The following is a 20491-nucleotide window of genomic DNA, read 5'->3' as shown; positions in this document are numbered from 1 at the left end:
GTTTATGTGTAATCTGAATATAAACATTAATATGCACTTACTGGCAACTCATCCTTCTGATTCCATACTCCAGTGCATTGTCTCTGCTCAATGACTGCCTTAATGTTAATGAGAGCTGGCAATGCAATACACCCTGCTGAAAAACTGAATAAATAATTCTTAATAGATATACATATATCAACTTAATTTGAAACATTTCAAACATAGCATACAGCTTATCGTGAATTAGCTTTTAAATAGCTCTTGTGAACATAAGATATATGGTATTAGAAAGCATGGTATGACAAATGTTTCATCAATGTAGCATAATGTCCAACTGAAAAGGTTTGGGAGCGATGATCCAGCAATCTTGATGGGTTTATGGTGAAAAGATGTTTAAATATTACAAAATCCACGAGGATGTGAAACTGCTATGTAGAAGTTGTTTAGAGTGAACAATGGTAAGGTAAATTAAGCCCTAATGATCATAGAATTGAGAAATGATTTTTCTAGTTACTAAAAAGAAAAAAAAATGTTCTCTCCTGAAGTTTTTCCAAACAAAACAGTCCCTTGACTGAGAACACAGAAATCCCAATTCTCAAATTAGTTAGAAGATGCGTGAAAATAAGATGAATCATTCTTAGAGAGTTTTTATTTTTGAAGTGAGGAGGGTCACCTAGTCTTCGTTTGTACTTCCTGATGCAGGGTCAATAAGATTAGGTATGTAACAACAGGAAGTATAATTTACACATGTGAATTTGAAGTGGTACAACACTGCCATCAAGTGAATAAAAGTAGTTCACCAATATGCAACTACATCAGGATCAATCTCTGAGATTATGAAATCATAATTTCATTACATAGAATATACAGCACAGAAACAGCCCACTTAGTCCCCTTATCCTGTGCTCGTATTGTAGACTAAGCACATTTTGAAATTTCAAAACCTTTACTAACCGTAGGCCACTGCACAACACATACTGAAGGCACAAATGATAGAGTGTTCTATGGGTAAATCTTAGTAGATTTATTGCACATGTGCTAATTTATTCATTGAGCATTAACATGACCTCCATTAAAAGCGTACAAGATAGGTGCACTCAAGTGATTTGGATGCTGATATTTTACCTTTGGGACCTGGGATCAAATTAGGTCCAGACTGGACTTAAGAGTCTCTGTCTGCTGGGTGCAAAAGACGAAATGAGTTTGGGTAATCTCAGTTCAGTTCCGAATATGTATGAGCCCTCAGAAAATATGATTGTGTAATCTGATCTAACAATATTTACTCATACCTGACACTCAGTGGTGATTCTACTGAGAGACCAAGGAGAGAGCAGGCATCCCTGGTGAAGATATCACAAATATCAGCCCACTGATTAGAATCTAACAGATGCATATATGGCGAGTTTGCTATTCCCTGTCTCAAGTAAACAAGGCTTCCCATTAGCACTTGGATGTCTGTAAAGAAACAAAAATCAGAGTATGTATATTAACTAAAACGAGCATGCATCAATCTCCAAAATCAAAATTACTTTTACAATCTTAAAATGTACCAGCTTTATTATAAATGTTTGTTCATTTTGTTCCTACTTTCCTCCCCTGTCCAGCATTTTATAGCAGTCTACCTTTTACATTCAAATTAAATATAAAGGAAAACATTCTCACATAATACATTGCTCATTTCTATACGTACACATCGGCCAGAATATCGCCATCGGCGTGCAGGGATGGGCCCGACATGCCGACGCGCTAAATGACGTGTGATGACATTGGGCGCGCGTCCTGACATCATCGCGCATCATTCCGATATTGCATTCAGCGGGCGCGTGTCAGAGGCACACCTGCCGAACTGTCAAAGGCTTATTAAGGCCATTAAGAAAGTCATTATCATTAACACTGCTGTCCAACCTTAAGGTTCTCCAGGAAACCTATCCACGGGCAGGATGAGGTTTCCTGAAGGTTTTATAAAATTAATAAATAAATTTGGTGAACTTGACAAACATGTCCCAGCTCATGTGACACTGTCACATGAGGGGACATGTTTAAATAATTTTTTACTTGAATTTCTAAAAACTTTTATTGCCCATTCAATCTCCCTGAGGCTGCTCCATACCTCAGGGAGGTTGCTGCACTCTTTCGTGCGTATGTGCGAAAGAGCGCAGGCTCCGATTCTCCCTCCTCCCTCCACCTGCACAGGTAGCGCTGAGCACTATGGAATGCACATTATGCAGGGCGGGCCTTAATTGGCCTGCCCACATAAAATGGCAGCGCACAGCCAATTGACTCCACGCCTGCCCCCGATTGCTCCCGCCCAACCCACCTGATGTAGGTAAGATTCAGCCCATAGATTTGCAACACCTTTTTTATTTTCTGTACTTCTCATAACTGTAAAATACCCACTTTCTTCTCCTATCAATCATTGAGGGCCAATGCACTATGAGTTTCAAGGACATGCATTGGCAATTACTATCTCCCAACACAAAAAATGTCATTTTAATCTACAAAGTTGGAAGCTTTCCTTGCTAATTCAGTTCCATCACTGAGTAGGGTAAAATATACTGATCAGATAGGTTGCAAGTTCAATCCCCAGTTTGTGCTAAATTAATTGACTTTAATGGGTGCAAAGGGCACTATGATTTTCCTTAATGCTTTAGGATAGGGAAGATAAAATTAGCCAGAGTTAGGAGATCCCCAAAGGAACTGCACTGTTTGGAGAGACTGGGTGAGAACAGAATTGAGCTTGGCTGCTATACCCCCAAGTTAAATAGCCTGCTAATGATCACCATCAATACTCAAGTATAAATGTTTCCGCTCTGTCTCAAGTCCATTTGCAGCTGAAATGTCTCAAGTTTAAAAATTCTCACTGCTGTGTTCAAATTCCTCTATGGCCTCACCCCTTCCCTATTTCTGTAACGTCCTCCAGTACCACAACCTTCCAAGAACACTGCATACTTCCAATTATACCCTCTTGTGCACCTTCAATTTTCTTACACTCCACCACTGGCAGTTGTGCCTTCAGTGATCTGGATCCCACACTCCGGAATTCCTGCCCTAAATCTCCCCCTCTTTGAGCAAATTTTTAGTCACCTGTTCTAATATCTTCTTGCATGCATTGGTGTCAAGTTTATCTGATAACACGCCCTGTGAAACACGTTGGGACTTTTTACTATGTTAAAGCACTATAAAATGTATGTTGTTGTTGTATAATGTCAGTTTAGATCAAGAATCAGAGGGCAACTGGCATCTGTGGAATTGCCTACATGAGAGGGGAGAAAATTTGAGAGAAAAACATATAATCTATGACACACATTAAAACATGCGCTCCTACAATACACATTCTCAAGCCAAAGCGCAGCTTACCCTTCTGGTGATTTAAAGCAAACGGCTGGAAGTTCTTGGCATATTGAAGTGCTTCCCTTTGATTTTCAGTGCCTCCCATTAACAGGCTTATAAAATATAATCTGTGTAGCTTGAACTCTAGGGAGCTGTTCTGTGCCATCAACATCTCTCGGTTTGCAACTGCCCATCTTTAAGGAAAATAAATTTACCAATGCGTTAACTGCGATTGTGACAGGAATCACTATAAGCCAAGGGAACTGTAGCACAGTGGTCATGTTACTGGACTAGTAACCCAGATGCCTGGAGTAATGATTCAGGGACATGTGTTTATATCCCACAAGACAGCTGGAGAATTTAAATTCAGTTAATTAAATAAAAATCTGGAAGATAAAAAGCCAGCATCAGTAATGGTGACCACGTAACTACCTAATTGTTGTAAAAAATACATCTGGTTCAGTAATATCCTTGAGGGAAGGAAATCTGCCCTCCTTACTGGATATGTCTTATGTGATTCCAAACAAACAGCAATGTGTTTGACTTTTAGCTGCCCTCTGAAATAGCAAGCCACCTAGCTGTAGGCAGCTCAACACCCTCCCAAAGGCAACTAGGGATGGGCAATAAATGCAGGCCTTGTCGGAGATACACACATGTCCTATGAATGAATGAATAAAAAAAGCAAAAAATAAACAAGATTATAATTTAATAGGTTTAAGAAATAAATCCCGTTCTAATTGCAAAATAATGCACAACACCAAACGGCCAAATGGTGTTGAGATAACCTTACCACATTTGGACAGGAGTCACAAATAGAGTAACTAAAGCCACCTACATACACAGAACAACAAAAATTCTCAATGCCTTTCACCACTCTTTCAAATTTGAGCAAAAATGTATTTCACTTTTAATAGAAACATTTCTTCTTAGAAGGAGGACTCTTTCAGGCATTAATAAAAGCAGAAAATGCCAGAAGTGCTCAGCAATTCAGGCAGCATCTGTGGAAAGAGGAGCTCGGAATTGATGGAAGGTCACAGACCTGAAACGTTAACTCCGCTTCTCTGTACACAGATGCTGCCTGAATTGCTGAATGTTTCCAGTATTTTCTGTTTTTATTCCAGATTTCCAGCATCGGATATATTTTGCTTTTGTATTACTCTTTCAGAGTTGCTCAATTGATAGCAAAGAAATATGAAGACATAATTTGAAACCATAACCGCAAATCAGAACTATACTGTATTCCATGAACACAAACATTTCTAAACAGGAGGCAGTCAATTCTGAAATGTTGCTTTTGTTACTGATTGTCAAGTTGCTTGAACAAAATTTGTTAAAAACGCACTGTATAATATTTCAAAAATTGCAACTTACTCTAGTGCAGGCCTTAGATCTCTTACTCTGAGTGCCTCCAAGATTCGATTTAGTTCTACAAAAGGTTCCTTTTGGTTTCCTTCTATGCACAAGCCAGCTTCCTAATGGACAAATGAGTACAATATTTCTATACCAGGTGCAATTTGACAAATCATTATGGATAAGAGACAAATAAACTACTTGTTGCTCAAAAATACTGTGTTTCCTCAAAATATGAGAAACTCAACTCAAAAAAGGCACAAGGCTTCAACAAATTCCTTATATTTGCAGTGAACGGGATCCTGTGTATAAATGTATGTCGCTTCTCACAAGCATAAATGAGCCACATTCTCCATCGCTTTCTCCATGGCAAAGACTTGGCCAGAGTCGACTTGCCAACCAATCAGCACCCTTTTCTCCTGCAGTATTGCTGTGATTGTTTGAAATTTGGAATTCTTACGTTTGTCCTGATGAGGGCAAGATGAAAAGCTTCGGCAACATGTCTATCTTTACAGCAATATTTAGTAGCTTAGTTCTTACGTCCCGTGGCAAGAACCAGCTTTTGGTGGCACAGGGAACCAGGACCAAGCTCACGTCGATAGCAGTTTGGGGCTTGATCTGGATGGCGGCAGCAGCAGGCTTCCCAGGATAGCTTGTGGAAGCCTTATTCAGAATTTCACTCTTACGATCACAAAAGAGATATCTGCAGCTAGCACAATAAGCTTTATGCTTCTAAACTATTTTTCAAGTATTAAAAATGAGCACTCAAAAAACAAGTCCAGTTCCTGTTGGCATGAGGAACCTGGTAGTGACCAAACAAAAGCAATTTCTATACAGCTTGCAGGAATAAAAGAGGTTAATGGAAAGGGGTTAATGGAAATCATATGATATTTATAGACAAGGGATACCATTCAAAAAGACTCAGTCACTTTGCCGCATAACCAAACTGCTTCTTAAATGATTCCTGGATTTTCGCTTTCACTATTCTACTTGGAAAACCATTCTACATATTGACTATGTGAATTTCCTGGTATCAGCCCTAAGCGTCCTTCTTATATATTTAAACTGGTTACCACTTGTTCCATTCTCAAAATAAAGTAATTTTCCATAAATTTTCTATATATTTTACCTCTATTCGATTACCTCTCAGACATTGCCTTCAAGTCTCTCTATAACTGAGGTCTCGTGCAGTGATGGCTCTTGCTACCTCCAATGTTTGAATGCCTCCCTCAAGTCTCAATCACTAGAAATGGACACTGTAGTTAAGCTGTGGTCCGGCTAGAGCACTGTAGTCAGATTTGAATTCCTCAGATTTGTATTCTACTATTTTGTTCACTGTCCTTGTTGATTACTACTCTGCAATGATTGAATGTTTTGTGCTCTGGGTTTATGAAAGCCACTAGGGTCTTTTCAACTTCATCCTTGTTTAATTCAACACCATTTATGGAGAAAGCTTGATGGTTCAAATGGTTTAATCCTGCTCCTATTTCTAATGTTTCCTATTTCTTGTGTGGGTTACCCTTTTTCCTCTATACATTTAGAATTTTTATATTTGTCGATATTAAAATTAATTTGCCACTGTTCTGTCAATTTTTTTTTTTAAAAAACAGCTCATTCTATAGTTTCTTATCAATTTCTTCCTCCTCGGTGCAGCAAAATATTGAACAATATAACCAAAATGGCAGAATTCATAATCTCACTACAGTTCTCTGACTCTCCTGATTTGATATCATTTGAAGATGCAACCAATTTACACTGGGTGTTTGAATACAAGTCACTATTGTAAATTGGAAAAAGTAATAGCGTCAATACCAAATGCTGAGGCGCTCCACCCAAGATGAATAACAGAATGCAGTAATAGGTTAAAAAGGTGACTAGAGTAACAAACAGGAATCTAGAGATGAAGGGTAGTGACAGAAATAAACACATTAGTAAACAAATCTTGCAGTACTCTCAGGAATGTTATGAAAACCCTAAAAGGTGTAAAGGAGCTTGAAACTGATGAATATAAATTAGTAAACATTCTGAAGAACTTCCTTCTCCAAGCAGTAATTAAAGGAAATCAGGAAAGTTCCTTCTATAGAGATAACTCATGCATAAATTACTTCAATACAAGTACAATAGGCTAGGAGAGCTCAAATTAAACAGACAATATTTATTCCATACTGCTGAGATACACTATACAGTGTAGGCTAAATCGTCTGACAAATCAAAAACACATGGTGCAAAAGTTAGTATGTAATGAGAAGAGAAAGTATATACACGCAGTGGAGCACAAAGAATTAGCTGCAATCGTCTGGCAAGTTTAATCCGTCCTGAAATACTTGGTCAATTTCAGAGAAGTAGTTTAGGAAAGAGTAAGGAATTACCAATGATACTGAATACGAGCTACTATAGAGTCCATTACTTTACCTGACAGAGTTCTTCTGCCACATCCAGCATCCCTTGTCGGAAGAAGTGTTCCACCATCACTTCACTAAGGAGACGCTGGCTATCAGTTTGCCAGCAACCATCTATTGCCACGCCATTAATATCTGCATCAAAATTCTATGAAGTGCAAATAGGAGTATCAACTTACAAAAGTAATGAAGCAATAAGAAGAAAATCTATTTCTCTACTTGCACAATTATCAATAGTCATATAAAGCACAGCATAACAAATGAAGTAAAAATGAAGAACGAAAAAACAAGATCGAAGATGAAGCTCCAGATACTCCTTCCTATATCATTACATAATTGAACAACTTGGATTTATAAAGCGTCTTTTAACATAGTACAATGTACCAAGGCACTTCACAGAAGCGTTATCAAACGAAATTTGACACCGAGCCACATGAGATCTAGGGCAGATGACCAAGGGTTTGGTCAAAGAGGTAGGCTTTAAAGAGTGTCTTAAAGGAGGAAACAGAGGTTAGTAAGTTAGATGAGAAGAGGTTTAGGGAGGGAATTCCAAAGCATAGGGCCTTGGCAGCTGAAGGCACTGCCAATGATGGCGCAATTAAAATTAGGGATGTTCAAGAGCCTCGAATTGGAAGAGCATAGATATCTTGCAGAGTTGTATGGCTGGAGGAGAGGGCGAAACCATTGGGGGAATATGAAAATAAGGATGAGAACTTTAAAGTCAAGGCTGCTTAACCAGGAGCCAGTATAGGTCAGTGAGCGCAAAAGTGATGGGTGAATGGGACTTGGTGCAAGTTAGCGTTATGTGCAGCAGAGCTTTGGAATAGTCAAGTCTAGAGGTATCAAAAGTATGGATGAGGGTTTCAGCAGTGGATCAGCTGAGGTAGGGACAGAGTTGGGCAATGTGAGAGATGGAAATAGGCAGATTAGACATTTGAGGACATTTTGTGAATGATTGCAAAGCAAGGATGATTTAATTGAGTGATACAGTGCACTGGTGCCCACACAAGTTTCAAAACACACTAAGGTGTGCTATTAGGATTAGAGAATGGTCAGTTACATCTAACAAGGCAGCAAAGGGAGAAATGGAAAAAAAACTGCCAGGCAAGTAAGTCAATGCATACTGCCTTGGCACCTTCTAGCAGTCAGTTCCAAGAGTGGCATTCAAAGAGGTATGAGGTGTCCAGCAGAGTTGCTTCTTAATTGGGGTAAATTATTAGAGGTAACTGCGCAACAGCCTTAAAGTGTAGAAATTCCATCATCACTATTGTCAAACTTTGAGCAATCTGCTGTTTTGTTCTGGGAAAATTCAGCTTGCAGTATTGAATAGGAACGTGAGTTCAAATCCCACCACGACAGCTGGTAGAATTTAACTGAAATTAATTAATAGATGCAACTAATTAATAAATATTGCTGAAAAAGAAAGACATGCTGTTGAATCTTCAACTAAACAAAAGCTTGGGTGGGGGGGGGGGAAACAGCCATTCTCCCATGGCACTTTCAATGTAGTAAAATGTCCCAAGGTGCTTTACAGAGGGGTAATCAGGCAAAAACTGAAGCCAAACCAAGGAAAGAAATATTAAGACAGGTAACTAGAAGTTTGGTCAAAGAGGTCAGTTTTGAGAAGTGTTTTATGGGAGGAGAGGTGGAGAGATGCAGAGGTTTAGGGATTTCCAGAGTTCAATGCCTAGGCAACTGAAGGCATGTGGAGCAAAGGAAATGGGGGATGCAGAAGTCCAGAATTGGAGAGTTCTAGGATTGGAAGAGGTCTTGTAGATATGAAATGGTGAACACAAGATGAGAATAAAGTTGAGGCTGGAAGCCAACATAGGCCAACATTTACAGGGACAGTGGGTGAATGGACTTTATCGGAGGTTTCATAACTCCATCAAGTGCTGGTGGAGACGAAGTTTACAGAGATGGGAGACCGGCCAGGACAGTATTGCAGTAGTTAAAATTGGAGCTAACAAAATGCAGATGAGGGTTGCAGCAGCACATGGGATGAGGCAGGAATGGAGCCAACTGACATTACAGAGGTGGAAGTAGGCTATCCCTGTGATCATGAGGATATATAGCCAGAGGTGAAGGGCAGGGGGGGGAGGGGTCGTGACACAGTGAAGGGGGGGGAAGGTCGTGAGAGAGCGGAAACCAGGAGAGCAGGAAAGAGAATGAAAGATAGAGACAGAGAGAGACAACGACAGACTTGCATTGATATAGCATTTTATCATGAACAGCAGGTGCCTCAAAGCAATTTACAGTCAATTGCGTACTTTTGAAGTGTAGTCACTGTTATAATGTACAACAGCAGCTAATTTGCGCACAGCAATCTCCCACAAATAGCAATATGATAATGACCAGATAAACTATTTTCGCGATGGTGATTGAGGGATAAATATTGGTCAGGACACTAGGGATAACACCTGCTCTTCTTCAAATGATACCATGGGATCTCCTATATCCACCTGAGCAGACAGATGGGGCCTTGGTTTAACGTCTCATCTGAGAGGTGTCAGCTCAGGCAGTGCTGTATTCTGTCAGTATTGCACTGGCTGTCAGCCTTGATTTTTGTGCTCAAGCCCTGGAGTAGGACTTGAACCTGGAACCTTATGAATCAGAGAGTACAGTGCTCCCAACTGAGCCATGGCTGATGAAGGCAGGAAAAAGAAATAAGACCAACGCATATCTTTCAACTTCATTCCCAGCCCTTCTTGTACAAAATTCCCAGGAAAGTCCAAGGCAGTTCAGTATCCTTACAAGAATTATGGTCTGAACAGTTATGTTGCCAATAGAGAGTACGGCATGCCTCCACCTACAGCTCAGACTATTAAGACTTATTCAAAAAGGGACGGAGACAAAAAACAGGTAACTATAGGCCACTTAGCTTAACATCTGTCATTGGGAAAATGTTAGAGTCCATTATAAAGGATGCAATAGCAGAGCATTTAGAATTACATCATCTAATCAAGCAGAGTCAGCATGGCTTCATGAAGGGGAAATCATGCCCAACAAATTTATTAGAATTCTTTGAGGTAACAAGCAGGATAGATAAAGGGGAACCAGTAAATGTAATCTACTTGGATTTCCAAAAGGCGTTCAATAAGGTACCACTCGTAAGGCTACTTAATAAGATAAGAGCCCATGGTGTTGGGGGTAGTATATAAGCATGGATAGAGGGTTGGCTAACTAATAGAAGAGGGTGAGTTGGGATAAGGGGGGTATTTTCAGGATGGCAACCTGTAACTAGTAGAGTGCCACAGGGATCAGTGCTGGGGCCTTATATTAATGACTTAGATGAGGGAAGTGAATGTACCATCGTCACATTTGCAGATGATACAAAATAGATGGGAAGGCAAGTGATGAGGATGACACAAGGAGTCTACAGAGGGATATAGACAGGTTAAGTGAATGGGCAAAAACTTGGCAGATGGAATATAATGTGGGAAAATGTGAGGTTATGCACTTTGGCAGGAAGAATAGAGGAGCTGAATTTTATTTAAATAGAGAAAGACTGCAGAAGGTTGCAGCACAGAGGGATTTGGAGGTCCTTGTGCATGAATCTCAAAAAGCTAGCATACAAGTTCACAGGTAATATGGGAGGCAAATGGAATGTTGGCTTTTATTTCAATGGGAATGGAGTATAAAAATAAGGAAGTCTTGCTAAAACTATACAAGGCACTAGAACACTGTGATCAGTTTTGGTCCCCTTATCTAAGGAAAGATATACTGGCATTGGAGGCAGTCCAGAGAAGGTTCACTAGGTTGATCCCGCGTATGGAGGGGTTTTCTTCTGAGGAGAGGTTGAGTAGGTTGGGCCTGTATTCATTGAAGTTTAGAAGAATGAGAGGCAACCTTAGTGAAACATATAAGATTCTTAGGAGGCTTAACAGGGTAGATGCTGAGAGGTTTTTCCCCCTTGTGGAAAGTCTAGGACCAGAGGGAATAATCGCAGAGTAAGGGGGTCACCCATTTAAAACAGAAATGAGGAGGAATTTCTTCTCTCAGGGGGTAGTGAATCTGTGGAAGTCTTTACTGCAGAGGGCTGTACAGGCTGCATGGTCAAGTATATTCAAGGCTGAGATAGACTGATTTTTAATCAGTAAGGGAATCAAGGGTTATGGGGAAAGGGCAGGAAAGTGGAGTTGAGGATTATCAGATCAGCCATGATCTCATTGAATGGCGGAGCAGACTTGATGGGCCGAATGGCCTACTTCTGCTCCTATACCTTATGGTCTTATTAAAACAGCCAATGCAGCAAATAGGCTAGAACTGTCAGATGGTGGCAGTGCCATGCCCAATTCTGGGCCATAAGCAAAGTGCCAAACAGGGAACATTGGTAAAGCAAGGTTTTATGAACACTGCTGCACAACTGAAAATTTGTTTTGGGTGGTAAGAAATTAACCAAGTTACCTGATTCGTAGCAAAATTCTGTCCCATTCTTGGATAAAAGGAGCAGTATTTGGCATCTACTGTAAGTATAAAGAATGGGGAAACATGCCGAAATACCTGGAATTTAAAAAAAGCAGAAGACAGCAAAACAAAATGGTGTATTTAGTGATGACATAAATGGCGAGGGGGAAATCAACTATTTTATAAACCAGAATTCTGTAGAACATAGTACTGCAGAACTACTGAGCAGCAATTCACTACGCCACTACTCAGAAGGCACCACAGGTGTAGAGGGGTAACAGTACAATCCAGGTAGGTGGTGATAGAAATTTATCATCTCTACAACAGAATAGCCAGCAGTTTAGAATTTAATTTCTCAGTTACGCTGTTGAGGTTTATTGCATTTTCCTGAATAACAGGAGGACAAAAATCAGCTGTGATTTTCTCAGCAAGCCACCCACTAATAAAAGAGCTGATCATTGTAATCATTATGCATTATCAGGAGCAACATTAATATCAGTTACTCAACTTAAGTGCCAAAACTCTGTTTAGGGCTATGTACCAAAAAGATACTATATATGCTTCACTTTACAGTTTACATACACAATTTTGCAATTTCCTTGATGGCTCAATGAGTTTATTCACAAAAAGGCTAATCTACAGAAACTGTGCCAGGTCAGTTGATATTGCTTGAGTATTAGCAATTTGTCTTAACATCCATGAAAGATATAACCAAAATTGACCAAGGTTCCTACTACTAATCACTGCCCAATAACACATGCTGGAAGTACATGCAGATTTTGGGTGAGTAAAGAATCAAGACCATGCCCTGCTATAACGCCCCCGCAACCCAAACCCACCTTGCTCTTCACCTGCTATTGACTAGCCTGCCAACAAGATCACAAAATAATTACAGACAAGGAATGCCAATCACCCCATCTAACTTCATTCATCCAAAATGCCCCTAGAGTATCCCCCTTCCTCAGTGTTTTTTTTTCATTCTTTCACGGGATAAGAGCATTGCTGGCAAGACCCGCATTTATTGGCCATCCTTAATTGCCCTCAAGAAGGTGTGGGTGTATGGTGTAGCATCTAATTGACAACACTCACTATCAGGCTGCAAAATGGCATTTTGGGCTAAGTGCAAGAGAATGAACTGTAATCCTGGAACTATACCTCAGCCTGGCGTGTTAAGAGGCCAGGTGGGGGGGGGGAGCGGAGCGTGGTGGTGGGGTCATTAAATAAGAAAAGAAAACATACTATGTTTATTATGTCAATGATAACGATATGTTTTCAGTGCTGAAAAATTGTGGAGAAAACAAAATAACTTTTAGGACCAGAGAAAAGCCATCAAATCAGCTCCTTATTTATCATGTAACAAAATAAATATAAATATTGTACTTGTCTTAGGCAACCCTGCAGTTAAAGAAAATAAACGTGATTGTTTTAATTTGATGTGTAAGTAAATTTAAATAGGGTGCAACAGGCTTCTTGAAAATTTAATCAGTTAACAACCAAACAAAATATGTAAGCTGATTTGCTTATGTTAAGTTTACAGATAGACACCCAGAATTTTATTTTTATAGCTTGTGCAATATCCATTAACTGAATGATACCAACACATGAATTACGAATTGCGATATTAGTCGATTAGTTTGTATGGTATTTCTTTCCTATTTGAACAGTAGAGATTTAACAGGTTAAAACAGGTCAACATCCTGTTAATATAGTGGATAAAGGAATGTCACAAATGTTTGTACCCTGATATTATTATCGGTCCTTCATATGTTTACATTGGTTTCTGGCATAGTTTGAAATACTGAACATATTAAACAATACCGAAATATTAAACAGCCTGTTCTCCTTTTTGAGCAATCTTGCAGGAACATTCAGGCATGACATTCAAAAGAAAACTCACTGGTTATAAATGAACTATGAATTTTAATGATGAAAACTTATGGGGTTTGTTGACCTAAAATTGAAAGTACAGTAAAAATATTTCAACACTCAATTGATCCTTTGTGTCTGTAGTGCACAAAAAACAAAGGACCAAATCTTGCTGGTGCAGGGCATTGCGAACCAGGCACCATTATTTGGACTTTTTTCTGGAGACTTCAACTCAAATATAATTTGCATTGAAACTTGCTGGATGTGAGAGCTGATAATGTCACAGTGAGGACAAAGGGGTATCTGGGACCTAAGTGAATGAAAAAAAAGGTTGGAGGTGAAGGAATAGTTGAAGAAAAGGATCTTGTGGAAGCTTCGGAAGGTTGGGGTGGAAGCTCCACAGGAGAAAAGTTCAGTGACTGAAGAAACTTCACTTGATAAAGGGATTGGTGTATCCTAAATCCTTGCGTCACATAGAAGGGTAATATTAGAACATATCAAAGAAATCACATGCATAATTTTACCACTGGACTAACCTAACTCAAATCTATAAGAACAAAATTGTGGTCAGTCAGTAGAAATTGGCATGAACTTACCCGGTCAATGGCTTTACCTACTCGTGAAACACTGCAGTGAATGTCCTTGTGGTCGGAAGCCAGTTTTTGAACTGTGTCCTTTATTCTTTTGCAACACTGAGACAAAACAAGCGACAAGGTCCCTGACAACTCAACATCTTGCCCTAATGCCACATAAAAAGAAAAAAAACATGAATTTTAATCTTTAAAATACGATCAGTTCAGCCCTTATTCCTATATTGGTAACTTAGCACTGCTCATAAAACACCCAGCATAATTTTTTGCCCTCTGATCATTTCTGCCAACTAATGTTTGGTAGCACAGAACTTGAGTATTGTTGAAAAAAAGAGAGACTTTTTGTCAAAGGTTTTCGTCTTGCATTCATTCGCTAAAAAAAACCAACGTAAGGAGAAACAATATATTTATACTGTATGAGAAGAGAGTGCTGACTGGTTGGCAAGTGGAAACTGATTGGTAGAGGCGTTGCCATGGAGAATGCATGGTGCAACTGGTACATTCTCCACTGCAAGGCCTCTACCAATCAGACTTTCCACTTGCCAACCAATCAGCAGTCTCTCCTCATACAGTTATTTCTTGTTTCCCATTACATTGGTATTTTCTTGTGAATTGTCCTGATGAGAGCAAGACGAGAACCTTCGACAAAAAAAAGTCTCTTTTTTTCAGCAATAATAATTAGTTGGTATGTATGTTGAAATTTACAGTATAATAGAAGCTTAACTATATCCAAAATAACACACTCAAAATGCACTCTCTTCAGTTAATTTTAACGAACTTCATTCTCAGGATGTGGGTGTCAGCACCGTAGGATACCCAATCCCTGACTTGTTCTTGATGGTCACAGTATTCATGTGGCTGGTCCAGTTAAGTTTCTGGTCAATGGTGACATCCCCAGGATATTAATGGTGGGTAATTCGATGATGGTAATGGCGTCGAATATCAAGAGGAGATGATTAGACCCTTTCTCTCGTTGGAGATCATTATTGCCTGACATGCAACAATAATGTCACTTGCCGCTTCATCAGCCTGTGCTTAGGTGTTTCCAGGTCGTGATGTGATAACAGATATATAAAACCTAAAAAACACTCTTTATATTATGCTCTACTAGAAATATTTTTTGTTTTATTTTTGATATTGCTGTCTAAATAATGCAGAAAATGCTAATGGGAGCTGTTACGGATTCAATTGTTCTTCAATTTCTTTCCTTGGTAAATAGAAAATGTAAAGAAAAACTATTGTGATTCATAGACAGAAGTTTTCTTCCCCTACCACAAGTCTTCTTCCTTCAAGGACTCACTATTGGTATGTAATTGCAACAACACATCCAAGAAATGTGGTACAGTCCTCATCGTTTAAAATGACAATCTCTTACATCTGGCAATAAACAATAACCATTACCAATTTGCATCAAAATCAATTGCAAAGTTGTTGGTTATAGTATCTTAAGTGTTTCATTTCTTTTGGTCACCTCATTTAGGCGCACTGAGTGCAAGAACAAACATAAGTAACCAACACTTCATTAATATGCACTGAATATAATCATACAGTCTTACTGAGAAAACTCTTTTACCTTTGAGTGAGTGGGCAAATACATGGTAGATGCAGTATAACATGGAAAAGTGTGAAGTCATCCACTTAATGAGGAAAAACCGAATGGCAAGAGTATTATTTAAATGGTGATAGCTTGGGGAATGTTGATGTACAAAGGGGACCCGGGTGTCCTTGTACACCAATCACTGAAAGCAAGCCTGCAGATGCAGCAAGCAGTTAAGAAGGCAAATGGTATGTTGGCCTTCATTGCAAGAGGCTTGAGTACAGGGGCAAGGATGTCTTTTTTTTATTTGTTCATGGGATGTGGGTATCGCTGGCCAGGCCATCTCTAGTTGCCCTAGTTTAGAGGGCATTTAAGAGTCAACCACATTGCTATAGGCCAGGCCAGCAGATTTCCTTCCCTAAAGAACATTAGTGACCAGATGGGTTCTTACAACAATCGACAATGGTTTCATGATCATTGGACTTTTAATTCCATATTTTTATTGAATTCAAATTGCGCCATCTGCCATGGCAGGATTCGAACCTGGGTCCCCAGAGCATTACACTGGGTCTCTGGGTTACTAGTCCAGCAACAATACCACTATGGCATCACCTCCCCTACGTCTTATTGCGGCTGTAGAGGGCCTTGGTGAGATCACAGCTGGAGTATTGTGTACAGTTTTGGTCTCCTTACCAAAGAAAGGATATACATGCCATACAGGGAGTGCAGCGAAGGTTCACCAGGCTGATTCCTTGGAGGGCAGGATTGTCATATGAGGAGAGATGGGGCCGACTAGGCCTATATTCACTGGAGTTTAGAAGAATGAGAGGGGATCTCATTGAAACCTAAAATTCTGACAGGGTGGACAGACTGGGTGCAGGGATGGTATTTCCTCTGGCTGTGGGGTCTAGAACAAGGGTCACAGTCTCAGGATACAGAGTAGACCATTTAGGTCTGAGATTAGGAGAAACTTCTTCACTCAGAGGGTGGTGAACCTATGGAGTTCTCTACCACAGAAGGCGGTGGAGGCCAAGTCATTGAAAATATTTAAGAAATTGATAGATTTCTGGACTCTAAAGGTGTCATGAGGCATGGGGAGAGCACGGGAGTACGGCATTGAGATAGAGGATCAGCCAGGATCATAATGAATGGCGGAGCAGGCTCGAAAGGGCAAATGACCTACTCCTGCTCCTATTTTCTATGTTTCCAGTGAATTAGTGCTTACCTCCCATCAGCTATGCAGGTTTAACAGCTATCCAGACCTCTGGCAACATTCCCCTCAGCTACACTGTTTACTTCAGCAAGTGCTCAAAGTAAATTAATTAAAATTGGAAGCTGCTTCTAAATGAAAACATGTTTTAACAGCATGAAAGTTTTTTAAGCCCTAATTAAAACCAATTAATTCATTGATGTTTCAGCTATAGCAAATGCTGAATTGTTTTCTTCATGGCAGTTGTGTCATTATTTTCCTGCATTCAAATGACACAAAAATTAAACTTCCCTTTTGAATTGCATAATATTGTATAAGAGATTTTCAGTGTAGTGGATTTTTGATTAAACAATACAAGAGATCAAGCATTGCAGGCCCACACTACAGAAGATGCTTTGTAGATTGTTTCAAACAGATTTTAAATCTGAAAAACTGGTGAAGATTGCGAAGATAGCAAGGCCCCCACCACATTGCCTACCACCTCCAAGATCTTGGCTGTCAGGTGAATATTGGCCTTCACATAGCGGGCCAATCGCAGTTATAAGAAAACATACAGTTTTGGCGACTACAGTTTATATTAATCATTATACAATCTTGCTACTGTAAAGCTTATTGCTGAGGAAATTTTTGTACTCTACTTGAACTGTGAGAAACCCTTCAACAGTCCAACTGTAAATTTTGTTCTTCAACTTATGCTGTATTTGAAAGGCAACACCAGAATGAAAGACGTGGGAGACCAATTTTATGGGATGAATGAATACAATAGCAGAGACAATATATTGACTTTGGTATAATATTTCCCATTACATACTGGTGCCAATACATTAAACATACCCTAGGGATGACTTTGGTTGGTATAATGGAGTAGAGTAACAGCACGTGATGGTATAGTTGCAATTGTAATTGTATAAATTATGCAACATGCCTCAATTTTTAAATAAGCCATCTGCCTTGACCGGAGGTGAGAGTCCACTGTAAAAACAACAGCTTTTGTAAACAAGAATAAAAATTTCCTATGGAGAGCAGAGTAAGCAGTAAGTTACATGGCAGTAATTCAATGAACAAATTCTAGTTTTCAGAATAGTTTTGCTTCAGTTATGATTCAGTTATGCAGGGCATTGGTGAGACCACATCTCAAATGTTGTGTGCAGTTTCGGTCTCCTTGGTTAAGGAAAGATGTAAATGTGTTGGAGGCAGTTGAGGAGGTTTGCTAGATTGATACCTGGAATGAGTGAGGAAAGAGTAGACAGACTGGGTTTGTTTCCACTGGAGTTTAGAAGACTGATGGGTGACTTGATTGAAGTATATAAGAACCTGAACGATATTGACAAGGTGGACATGGAAAGAATGCTTCCTCTCGTGGGCAAGTCCAGAACTAGGGGGCACTGTTTTAAAATTAGGGGTTGCCCTTTTGAAACAAAGATGAGGAGAATTTTTTCTCTCAAAGGATTGTGCAACTTTTGAACTCTCTGCCTCAGGCAGCGGAAGAGCTGGGGGTCATTGAATAATTTTAAGGTGGAGGTCGAAAGATTCTTGTTAGGCAAGGAATCAAAAGGTTATCAGAGGTAGATGGGGATGTGGAATTCGAAATACAAACAAATCAACCACGATCTTGATGAATGGTGGAGCAGATTCGATGTGCTGAATAGCATACTTCTGCTCCTATTTTGTATGTTCGTATATACATATTTTGCTAAACAAAACTCATTTAAAACAAAAACAAATCATTGAGTCAAAACACTTTTGCTCCATCTTCCATTAGGTGGAGTCACAAATTACCGTTCACCTAATGGTAGCAATAATGCTACTGAGCCACAACAGATTCCCTCACCCAATGGTTGTTGCATATGGGTTGGTATAGCACTAGAAAATCAGTATCAGCTTTAGAAAGCACACAAAAACAAAGAACACCACACCAGTTATTGCTTAAATCAATCCTCTTCTCGAACGCAGTGTCAAGTGATTATTTTGGTAGGATGAACGAGGAGACACAATATAAAATAAAGGGCACAATTCTAAAGTGGGTGCAGAGCAGTGGGACCTTGGGGTATACGTGCACAAATCACTGTCAGGGCCAGGGCAGGTTGAGAGAGCAGTTAATAAAGCACATGGGATCATGAGTTTTATAAATGGGAGCAAGGAAGTAATGATAACCCTGTACAAAACACTGATTTGGCCTCGATCAGTATTTCATCCAGCTCTGGGCATCACACTTTAGGAAGGATGTGAAGGCATTAGAGAGGGTGCAGAAAAGATTCACGAGAACAGTTACAGAGACGAGGAACTTCAGTTACATGGCTGGAGAAGCTGAGGCCGTTCTCATTGGAGAAAAGAAGGTTGAGAGGAGAGAGGGGTTCAAAATCATGAGGGATATAGACTGCTTAATAAAGTAAACTATGTTGAAATAAGTGAGAAAAGGATATTTCCTTAATAATAGTATTCACCTTTATGTTTGATTTTCTTCCCATATATAAGCAATACTAAGTTTTGAAATGATATCCTACAAATCTCTTAATTCCATTTTGTTGAAACAAGCTTAATAAAACTGATGAGTTCAGTATTAGGCAAAGACTTGGAAATCATTTATTTGACATGGTGATAAATCTGCCTTGGTTGGTCTGGATTTGACAAGTGCTAACTCATCTAAAGTGAAGTTGTAGATGGTACATGCCAAACTCATCAAATTGCAATTTCAGTCTAACTACAATATTGAGAAATGGTCTAATAGGCTGAATTGTTCAAGTCTGAGTTTCCAACTTAGAAATCTATCAAGGTCATCAAGGAAATTTGTTTTTTTTTAATTCATTGATGGGGTATTGGCTTCGCTGGTTGGGCCAGTGTTTATTGCCCATCCTTTGTTGCCCTTGAGAAAGTGATGGTGAGCTGCCTTCTTGAACCGCTGCAATCCATGTGGTGTAGGTACACCCACAATACTGTTAGGGAGGGAGTTCCAGGGTTTTGACCAAGTCAGGGTGGTGAGTGACTTGGAGGGGAACTTCCAGGTGGTGGCCTTCCCATCTATCTGCTGCCCTTGTCCTTCTAGATGGTAGTGGCCGTGGGTTTGGAAGGTGCTGTCTAAGCAGCCTTGGCTAATTCCTGCAGTGCATCTTGTAGATGGTACACACTGCTGTAATCCTGCATCAGTGGTGGAGGAAGTGAATGTTTGTGGATATGGTGCTAATCAAGCGGGCTGCTTTGTCCTGGATGATGTCAAAGTTCTTGAGTGTTGTTGGAGCTGCACTCGTCCAGGCGATAGGAAAGTATGCCATCACACTCCTGACTTGTGCCTTGTGGGTGGTGGACAGGCTTTGGGGAGTCAGGAGGTGAGTTACTCATCATAGGATTCCTAGCCCCAGTTTTTATATGGCTAGTCCAGTTCAATTTTTGGGCAATGGTAACCCCCAGGATGTTGATAGTGGGGGATTCAGTGATGGTAATGCCACTGAACGTCAAGGGGCGATGGTTAGATTCTCTCTTGTTGGAGATGGTCATCATCTGGCACTTGTGTGACACAAACGTTACTTGCCACTTGTCAGCCCAAGCCTGGATATTGTCCAGGTCTTGCTGCATTTGGACATGGACTGCCTCAGTATCTGAGGAGTGGCGAATGGTGCTGAACATTGAGCAATTATCAGTGAACATCCCCACTTCTGACCTTATGATGGAAGGAAGGTCATTGACAAAGCAGCTGAAGATGGTTGGGCCGAGGGCATAGGGCTATATCAGAAAATTTTGAAGCTGATCAGAAAATTTATGTCAGATAATTTGAAGTTGCAGGATCCCGCATATCCTGATTTTGCTTTGTACATGAGACAGCACC

The 20491-nt window shown here is 39.9% G+C and overlaps 1 protein-coding gene across 1 annotated transcript in view; it reads right to left on the bottom strand.

Moving 5' to 3' along the window:
* The window catches only part of LOC144687591 (E3 ubiquitin-protein ligase RMND5A), a 41182-nt gene that overhangs the window by 9291 nt on the left and 11400 nt on the right, over positions 1-20491 (bottom strand). The window contains exons 2-8 of the mRNA XM_078553920.1: positions 13931-14073; positions 11469-11564; positions 7075-7209; positions 4684-4784; positions 3340-3506; positions 1272-1437; positions 42-144 (exon numbers count right to left, since the gene is read on the bottom strand). Coding sequence (XP_078410046.1) covers positions 42-144; positions 1272-1437; positions 3340-3506; positions 4684-4784; positions 7075-7209; positions 11469-11564; positions 13931-14073 — 911 coding nt within the window. The remainder of the gene's footprint in view (positions 1-41; positions 145-1271; positions 1438-3339; positions 3507-4683; positions 4785-7074; positions 7210-11468; positions 11565-13930; positions 14074-20491) is intronic.

Source organism: Cetorhinus maximus, chromosome 1 (assembly GCF_964194155.1).
Source record: "Cetorhinus maximus chromosome 1, sCetMax3.hap1.1, whole genome shotgun sequence".
NCBI classification, from domain to species: Eukaryota; Metazoa; Chordata; class Chondrichthyes; order Lamniformes; family Cetorhinidae; genus Cetorhinus; species Cetorhinus maximus.
This window is presented reverse-complemented; position numbering and strand designations above follow the sequence as displayed.